Source organism: Centruroides sculpturatus, unplaced genomic scaffold, assembly GCF_000671375.1.
Source record: "Centruroides sculpturatus isolate CEXI.00-Female unplaced genomic scaffold, Cexi_2.0 scaffold230, whole genome shotgun sequence".
NCBI lineage: Eukaryota > Metazoa > Arthropoda > Arachnida > Scorpiones > Buthidae > Centruroides > Centruroides sculpturatus.
Window position 1 is genome coordinate 613,804 of NW_019384716.1, and position 10,156 is coordinate 623,959.

General features: G+C 30.7%; 2 protein-coding genes across 4 annotated transcripts in view; one reads left to right on the forward strand and one right to left on the reverse strand.

Moving 5' to 3' along the window:
- LOC111627934 (DNA polymerase subunit gamma-1-like) overlaps nt 1-2,812 on the reverse strand; it is a 117,193-nt gene extending 114,381 nt beyond the window's left edge. For both annotated transcript variants that reach the window (XR_002757085.1, XM_023371625.1), the window contains exon 1: nt 2,446-2,812. Coding sequence is in view for 1 of the 2 variants with exons in the window: in XM_023371625.1 (XP_023227393.1) it covers nt 2,446-2,691 (246 nt within the window). In the remaining variant the exon portion in view is untranslated. The remainder of the gene's footprint in view (nt 1-2,445) is intronic.
- A 1,787-nt stretch (nt 2,813-4,599) lies between these two features.
- LOC111627936 (sphingosine-1-phosphate phosphatase 2-like) overlaps nt 4,600-10,156 on the forward strand; it is a 16,256-nt gene continuing 10,699 nt past the window's right edge. Inside the window, exons 1-2 of one of the 2 annotated variants that reach the window (XM_023371628.1) lie at nt 4,600-5,150; nt 5,274-5,482. In XM_023371628.1, coding sequence (XP_023227396.1) covers nt 4,811-5,150; nt 5,274-5,482 — 549 coding nt within the window. In that variant the 5' untranslated portion in view covers nt 4,600-4,810. Of the gene's footprint in view, nt 5,483-10,156 lie in introns of both variants that reach the window. The other variant, XM_023371627.1, reaches the window with a different exon arrangement.

Below are 10,156 nucleotides of genomic sequence, written 5' to 3' on the forward strand. Positions count from 1 at the left end.
ATGCTTGAAGGAGCATACATTTCCAGTAAGACCACCCAGATCAGTAAGGTCTATCTATGGATAGAAATAAAGCAAAGAGTGACCCACAAGCAACATCTGACCCATAGTAGGTGACTTGTTAGTATCATCTGTTCTCCATGGGTGCATTTACTTTTAGCTCTGATCTCGCCTCTAGCGCGCTCAGCCTGTATACTTTTTGTTAGCTACCAATGAGCATGACGTTTACTTTTCACACTCATAATGTCATTGCTAGCATTCCTGGCATGCTCAGAAAATTTACGAGCTTGGAGTTTGTTCAAAGATGGCGGCATCCGTTACTGTGTCTACTTTTACAAGCATGCTAGTACGATGTCAGGCTGCACTAGGTGTCAGCTCGGTGAGCTTGGAAGCTAGCAAAAAGTAAACGCACCCCCATGTCAGAGAAGGCTGAGTAATAAACACCTGGCTTTAAGTATACAAGCACCCCACTTCTGTAGAGATAATAAATAAATGGTTGTTATATGTTAACAGCATGATACACATTTGCACAAATACACTATTAAAAAAAAACCTTTAAAATTCAGTATCCAAATTTTGAATGTAAAAAATTTCTGACAAATGTTTTCAACCTTACTCAAGGTCTGCCTCAGGTCTTTAAATTAATGATATTCCAAATTGGAATGTGCAGAATAACTTTTCAAAATATTAATTTTTTAAAAATTGGGACACAAACATAACAATATATAACAACAAAAAATTAGTGGTAAATATAAATTTAACACCTATATAAAATTAACACATATAAAAGTTAGGATTTATCTAATGGGATCCTGTCTGTTTTTTAACCTGCAAAATTCTTCTCATCCCAGGAAATCCCACAAATTTTTTAAAAGTTCACTTTTTTCTTATCTTGTGTTAAGTCTGAGGAAGTTTTGCAAATAGAAACTGTCAAACTGTCAGAAGACATCTGTATTTATTAATTTTAAGCCTGCTTAATTTTTTAAATTTTAGCTTTTCACAGATTGTTAATAATCAATATGTAGTATTTGTGGCAGGACTCTGAAATTGTTTTACTTGTCAGAATCTGTAATATCTAGAATAATTGCACTAATGCTGTCTTAAATTTTAACTATGCCCATTAGCTTCAATAACTGCATTATGCTGGATTGAGCAAATTGGGAAAGGATACAAACAAGTATGAAGTATGCATGTATAAAGTTTTTCTTCATAAACCTGATTATTAAAGCCAAACAAACTGCCAAATTATCGGACTATAAGCTTGATGATGCTATTAAATCAGCCAGGGTAGACAAATCAAGCATACTAGACAACAAAAGAAGTACTGCAATGCATCTTGAAAAAGAACTAGAAATCTTTGAAGCTACAGGTGAAAAAACACAACATCCATCTTCTCTTAAATGCATTAAAGACAATTCCACCCACATCAATTAAATCAAAAAGGGCATTCTCAGTAGTAGGACTTTTCATTACTAAAATAAGAACTAGATTGAGTGATCAGAGTATTGTTCATATTTGCTTTTTAAAATCTTATTTAAAAAATTTACAATAATATTTTGTATTATGTTTTAGTTAAAAAATGAAAATTACCTTCTAAGTTAGAAGTTTGATATAAGTTTAGTTTTTTCTTTAAATTTTCAATTCAATTCAAAGGCATTTTTTTTGTTGTAAGCAGTTTGCAACAACAAACTTTAATAAATTTTTTCTATTTGTAAAAATTTCTATATAATTCAAAAGTAATTTTTAATATTTTTATTTTGGAGATTGAAGGACGTATTAAATTACTTAAAAAATGAAAAATAACTATATTATTTGATTTCGAGATTTATTTTATATCTTAAAAATACTTAATTGTATCCCAGGAAACAGATCACTTTTTTCTCAAAATCCGGGGATTAAACAAAGCACTGGGAAATGAGAAACACTACACTCAACAAAGATTACTAGCCTATGAGATGTGGATTTACTGCTGAATTTTAAAAATCTCCTGGAAAGAGAAAAAAACAAATGGATGAATCTTGGAAATGCTAGGACAGGATAGAGAATTAATGACCATCATAAAGAAAAGAAAGGTTGCCTTTTTTAGGTCACCTTTACATGACAAAATCCTCCAGAAAAAAGAAGTTCTGGAAGGAAGAATAGAGAGAGAGGAAGACCAAGAATAACCTGGTTTGACATCAGAGAATGAACTTTACTGGACATTGAGGATTGTGCCAGAGAAGCACAACATAGGAAATGGTAGCATGTAATTGCAGTCAACCTCCAGAGAGGAGATGACACATGATGGATGGATGTATTAATAAGAGTACCGTCAGTCATTATCCAAGCTGAGGAATATATCTTATATATATGTAAAAATCGATACCATCAATAGATTCGTATGTTATGCAGTACGATCGTAAAACAGTAATGACTTCAATAAAGAACATAATGCCACTTTTATCTTACCTTTCCCCATAGTTGATGGTGTTTCAGATGATCGACGCTCTTTTTAATACTTTCTTGTTTGATTTGTGGTGAATTTTTGAATATTTGTGAATGGAGAGAAGGAGATAGCATTTGAATATTCAATGGATTAAATCGCGGATTCTTTTTATCTTCACTGTTATCAACTTTACAATAAAAACGTTCATATCGAAAATATATTTTTCTCAGCTTCTGATACGTTCTATTTCCAACTTTAATTCTAAACATTGAATTAATCCTGTTTTAAATAAATATTTCAATAAATTAATAACATTCCTACTGACACGGTAAATATGTATTTATTATACTGTATTTCTTAATTTTCAATATGGCGCCAATCGCTACGCCCTCTTCGGTAAGAAAACAAAATAAAATTAGAGTTAAGAAAATTGCATTATTAAAATTTTTCTTATTTATTTTTTGTCATAATTACGATTTACGCTTCAAAATTTATATTTTATATCTTTAATTTTTAATCGAAATATGACTGTTGTAGGCCTGCAGGAAGTGTCTTTATGATTTTCTTTTTTTTTTTTTGAACAGTTAATTGTGTTGAACTGATATTACACAGGTAAATAAAAATTCATGTTTGCCTTTTCTTGGTTTTCCTTCTATATAGAGTCTTTATAAAACAAAATTACATGCTTTGCATTTATAATTGTTATTTGATTGTGGGATGCCACTCAATATCAATCTGAAATCTGAAAAGCCCATCGTGGTTTTTTTTAACTCTTTCCGTCCTGTGGGCACTAAGAGGGCCTCTTTTAGCAAGCTCATTATGGGTTCGCCAGGCTCACAATGGTACGGCCGGGTGTTGAGGAACGGGACCTGACGTATCCGGACTGAGCGATATTTATATCATCAAATTGATAATTATTGAAAATATAGTGCCGATATCTGTTGCATCTGCAGAATGATTATTTCAAACTTAAAATTGATCAATAACAATCTCCAAAACAACAATATGTCGTGAGAAACTTTCTACACTTCCGATCTTGTCTATTGAACGAGATATGCTGCAGAACTGGATTTATTTTCGTAATTGATTAATTTAATGCTATTTTTTTAAAACTCTTTCCACCCTGTGGGCACTAAGAGGGCATCTTATAGCAGGCCCATTATGGGTTCGGCCAGGCCCACGATGGGACGGCCGGGTGGTGAGGGACAGGACCCGACATATCCGAACGGACCATCTCCCCCCGAAAAATTTAACGCTGCTAAAAGCAGGAAAGCGATTTTTTTAGATGAATTTTTGTACACCTATTAAATTTGCAATTCATTGTAAAATTATTGAATACATTTTTATTACTTTATTATATGTATCTTTACCGTGTTTCTATATTAATATATTATATTAATATAGAAACACGGTAACATTTTTAATATATATATTATATATATTAAAAATGTTCATATTATTTTAGTCTAAATAAATCTACCTTCTGTTTCCGTCGTTCTCGTAATGAGCCTCAAAAATAAATTTCACTTAGGCAGTAGCGTATCTAGGATTTTGAGAGTACGGGTGCTGACCCGAGGACTATATATATTGTATATAGTCTTTGGGTGCTGACATGCTGTTCGGAGAACCAAGGCACGTGTCCCCCCTGTCGTTTTTCGGAGAATGTCACTCAATTACCGTATAATTACTTTAGTTAACTAATTTTTTTCTAATTGATTTCATACGATATTCGTTATTATATTTATTTTATTTTTAAAGTAATAAAACTGATCGCTTTGTTTCAAGGGAGTGCTGCAACATTATAAGCACCTCCGTGGATACGCCCGTTCCTAGTACCTTAGAGATTCTGAGACCGCCTCCGCTTTTAAATTAATTAATGTTCACTCTGTAGACACTTATAGCGGAGAAGAATAAAAAATAAAAACACCTCCGGTACATGAAAAAATATTAAGAAGTTAAGTGTAATATAATTTATAATGATTATTAATAAATGTTTTCAGAATAAAACATTTTAAATATAATAATTACTGGTAATTAATTTTTGAAACAAAAATTTTATAATTTAATATGGAAATGGAAATATGGGTTAGATTTTTCTAAAGAATCCGCAGGAAGAATGTCGTTAAGAGGATCTGAACCACATATCGGAATCCATTTCAGATCAGACCCTGGCCAAACTTATGTTCAAATATATGCAAGTCAAAAGGATATCTCAATGCCTACAGATGGAAATGCTATACTCTCCATATAAACTGAGAAGAAGAAGAAAAAATACAGATGGAAATTAAATAATAATACTGAATATTGTTGTATGTTTTGTTCACCAGAGGGTGTTTCAGTTCCGTCTGTCTTGGTGGTGGTCAATTTTCTGTATTAGCTGCATTGGGCATGCCTTGGATCAGAAGATCCTATCTTCGAAGCGACGAAATGGGAACCTTAGGAAAATTAAAAAATGGTGTATTGGAATATATGGAAAAGCTCAAAGATCCTTATATAGTATCGAACTTTCAAAATTTCTTCGGTGTTTATAGGATCGATGTCAAGAGAAATGGCTATGATTCCAAAGGCAATAGTTCAGGAAGTCATCATTTATTAAATAAACGGAAAGTTAAAACAAAATTAAATGGCAATTTTAATATTTGCACTGAAAATTTTGAAGAAGAAGTTATCCAAAATAATAATTCATGTAATTCAGATGATGCTGAAGTATCTGACATCGAACCTGAAAGTAGGCCATATAGAATTGATAATAAATTTTGGTATTGTATCTTCAGTATTAGTGCCAGCCTTGGTTATGAGAAATTTTATTGGGGTTTTTTTCCATTCTGGTTCTGGAACATTGATGGTGCAGTTGGAAGAAGAGTTGTACTTGTTTGGGTTATTGTCATGTACGTTGGACAAGCGTTAAAAGATGTAATAAGATGGTTGCGGCCGTCTTCCCCTCCAGTGGTTCATTTGGAACCAGAATATGTTAAAGAATATGGTATGCCTTCTACACATGCGATGCTAGCAGCAGCCGTGCCATTTTCACTTCTCATATTTACTATGCATAGATATGAGGTATGTGTTTATAAATTTTTTATTTTAAACTATTAAATCAAGTTATCATAACAAAAAGTTTAAAGCTGTTAATAGTATTATATGATCTAATATTATCATAATACATCATAATGAAGTCATTTTGGTATACCATCATTTTTGCTGATGTTTTGCAGCATTAGTAAAACTATTTCAATTTTATTAAAAACAAATACATGAAAGAGTCCACAAACCATTTAACCAATTCAGCAAATTTTGACCTTTCCCATTCTAGTGGCTCTGTCTGTGACCAGAGAAGTGACTCTATTTCCCTTAAACCACATAGTCTAAGGAAACTGGACTCACAAAGACTTATTTTATTTTTAAATGTAAACACCAAGTGGGAGAATAGTAAATGTTTTTGCTTAACTTCCTTGAACAAACATAAAGACACAGATCAGCTACAGAACAATTGTAAAAGTTCAAAGTACAGTGGATAACTTGGAAGGTTTCCAAATATTTTTCCTGTTTAAATATTGCCAATTAACTTTTAGAAGTTATATGATATCCTTATCTCTCTTAAGCTGGGCTATATGGTTTGTGGATGTTCCTCATTACAGTTAGCCTCAAAGTTTATGAGAAATATATCATTTATGAATAAAATTTAAGTATAAATTAATAAAAACTTATAATTCTAGTTAATTTGTCTTAATTCAGTCTTCAGTTATGAGTTAGAACATTTTTCAATCTCTGGTTTAGGTCCATTGTCCACAAAAATTATAGCTTAAATAAAAATAAAAAATTTTTTTATATGTTTAGACACCATGAAGTGTTAACATTATACACTGGACTTTTCATGTCCACTTTATTTTCTTATGTACTTTACAGTCTTTAAACTAATTGTTCCAAGTGCCAATATATGTTTTGGGCTGGTGCCCCTCATCTGCTGGCTAACAATATTTATCAATACATAATATTAGCGAAATATCCAAAACAAATAATAGAAAAATGGAATTCAGAATAAAATTGCAGAAAAACAAAGTATAAAATGCATAGTCTTTTTGTACATTCAAGGTCTTTTTGAAGAATTAAGTACAATATTTGGTAGATTTAATATAAAATTAGTCCCACTTATAAAAATTTACAAAACCAAGTGATTAATCACAAATCAAAGATTAAGAAAAACAACACAAGTGAAATAACAAATCTCATATATGCTCTCCCATGTACTTGTGATGATTCTCAAATTTACATAGAAGACAAGAAGAAAAATGAAAGCTAGATTAAAAGAATATATTACCGATTTAAAATGCAATATAATTAATTCTGTTTTTCACATTGTGCATTCTATTACTGTAATATAGATATATATAAAAATTCTACATCGTGAACATAATACTTGTAGAAAATAGAAAGCATTGAAATTATAAGATCTAATAATAAACCTAATAAAAATTTAAATATTAAAATAAATGATAATTGGGTAAAATTATTGTAAAATCAAATAAATAAATATGCAGATTATTTAATGTGGAAGTACAATTTGTGGGATGATTCACAGAGTGATGATTCACAGGCATTGTGATTGTAAAATTTAGCTTTGTATAGTTTTAGGAATTTTTAACTGGTTTATAGTACACAGTAGTGTTTTGGTTTTATGTACATCAACAATAGAATAAAAATCACTGTAGAGAATGTGTATCAGGTATGTCTAAAAATTAAAAGTTTTTGTAAAGCCATATTTTGCTAGTATTATGTATTGATAAATATTGTTAGCCAACAGATGAGGGGCACCAGCCTGAAATGTGTAACAATTAGTTTAAAGACTAATTGTTCCAAGTGTACATAAAAAGTACATAAGAAAATAAAGTGGATGTGAAAATGTCCAGTATCTAGTATCAACACTTCATGGTGTCTCAAAATATAACATAGAGGGCACAGAGAAGAAAAAGCATTTTTTAAACAAAATTATAAAGCTTACAAAAAAATAAGCATTTTAGGATAGATGTGTACAACTCTGAGTCAAAAAATTATCATAATCTTACAATTCCAGTGTTTTCTAACTTTCACAGCCGATTGCAGAGACAGAGTTTACGTTAAATGATGTTTATCAACAGAACAGCCTATAGACGTTGGCTGGCTGAACTGCGGTTTAAAATGCATTGCAAAGACGACGATCGTCTATTTCTGAACACCCTCTAAACGAACTTTAGCAAAATATTGGCTCTTACTTTCTTTGCTATTACTTCCGTTTTAGGAATCATTCGGTCAATCGGGTTATTTGTTTGTGACATCAGAAATGGTCGCCAGCTATATTCCGAAAGCTTCCAGAAATAAAATCTTAAGGCCGTCAAAATCATTGTTTGGCAATTAATGACAATCCTTTTCCATTTCGATATTTAATTTTGTCGCCAATACAATTTAAAATATGAACAAATCCATATTTAGAAAATTTATACCATATTCGAAATTCATCTTCGGAATAGATTTTTAAGGAATTATTTTGACATTTTATTACTGTCTCCCTTTGTAACTATCAAAATGAATAATTTTAAATATTTTATTATTAATATTACATTTTTTTTATATCTATAAACAGATTTCTGTAATTATTAAAATTGTCTTGTTTAACAGTACAATGATTTCGAAATGCATTAACGTTNCAGTACAATGATTCTGAAATGCATTAACGTTTTATAACCGACACGATACTCGAATTGTAAATAAATGCATCTGATTTAAATTAATTGTAGTTTTATCTATAAACAGATTTCTGTAATTATTAAAATTGTCTTGTTTAACAGTACAATGATTTCGAAATGCATTAACGTTTTATAATCGACACGATACTCGAATTGTAAATAAAAGCATCTGATTTAAATTAACTGTAGTTGTAAGTCTTTACCCATTTGAATATTGGAATTGGAACATTTAAAACAAATTTAAAGTATTTAATTTTGTTATTTTTGCTCCAAGCAATTAATTAATGAATAATTTTGTTGATTCGTACCATTTACAACATTTATCAAAGGAACGATATCTGTTTTTATCTAAACTTTTCCATGAAAAAAGCTACCACTCGAATTGAAAAGCCCTCTAAACCTGCTGTTGAGTGAGTCTAGAAAGTAGGTTAAATAACTTGTTTTTAATTGCTGTATACATTTTGGCAGGCGATAAACACCATCTCTGCAATGAAATTTTTCTGAACAGCGGTCTACCCGATCTGTAAACCTCCATCAGCCTCTAAACGCTCTCTCTGCAATCGGCTGTCAGTGTTAAAACAAGGGTTTAGGCCAGTGTTTCCCAACATGGGACCTACCCCCACAGAGGGGCAATTCGAAAATGGACTCATCCAGAGTTTGTTAACTGTATGGCCGCTGTATATGTTAGGGGGTAAAAGAATTTTAGAAAGGCTTAGTGGGGCATAGCACAAAAAAGGTTGGGAAACACTGGTTTAGGCAATGAGGTTGAATGTTGAGTTACAAAGGTGATTTGCTAGCTACTTCAAGTATTAAGAAATGTATTCGGTATTCTTACATTCATAATGTCATTTATGATCTAAGCAACTAATAAAAATTGATATAGTAATTTGTCTTCTCTGTAGTTATCAAGTAGGTGTAATTTTTAAAACATTTTTGCTTTTTTCAATAAATTTATTAAAAATTACTTTAGCCACCACAAAGCTGTTACAATCATAAATGTAAGAAAACTGAATGTCTTCTTACTCTTTAAAGTGGTTGACAAATCACCTTCGTAACACGATCTTTGAACTTTCATCAAATAAATGCTGTTGTCTTAACTGTAAAACTTTCTTTTTTGTTACTGTTGTGCTACAGTTCTTGTTGAATGAATGAATAACTTCAGAAAAGTTTATGGTTTCTTGGTACCATAAGCTTAATTCCAACAATAAGACAGACGTTTAATAACATTAATATGTATAATAATAAACGACGATTGACAACTTAACCAGATCAGTCTTCTCTAACAGATAAAGGATATTGTTTAGCTTTATACAATCTGCCCTCCTCCCCTATTCCTATTTTAAGCCAGTGTTTATTTGATGCCTACAATCAAAATTCATCTTCTGAAAGAGTATTTGATTCGCAGAGTGCTAAGCTTGTGTTAAGTAGTATATGGCTGCTGTCTGATATTATTGGTACTGTATCCAATGTCAACAATCGAACTCTGCAAATAATTCTTTAAATAAAAATTAAATCAAGGTATGTAAAATATTTTATAGGAAAATTTGGCATTGTGATTGTAAAATTTAGCTTTGTATAGTTTTAGGAATGTATTCTGACTGTTTGAGTTAATTATGCTTTCTATTTGCAAAATTTCCTCAACCTTAACACAAAATAGGAAAAAAGTGAATTTTTAAGAAATTTGCAGGATTTCCCAGGGTAATAAAACAATCAGGATCTGTGGATCCTGTTTAAGAAACCCTAATCCAAACATTTGAAATGTTTCAATTGGTTTGATTTCAATTTTAGTTTCAGTTTCAGTGTAAAAACCAGATTTTTAATTATTATTTTAGTTTTAATTAACTGGCTATTTAGTATTAATAAATATTAATATTATAATATCAATATATAATATTATATTATAAAATTTTTTTTATTTAATTTGAGTTAAACACTTTTAAACACAGATTCATGGATATAATTTATATTAGGTGAATGTCAATTAATAGCAGTTTTTATATTAATTTGATTTAAA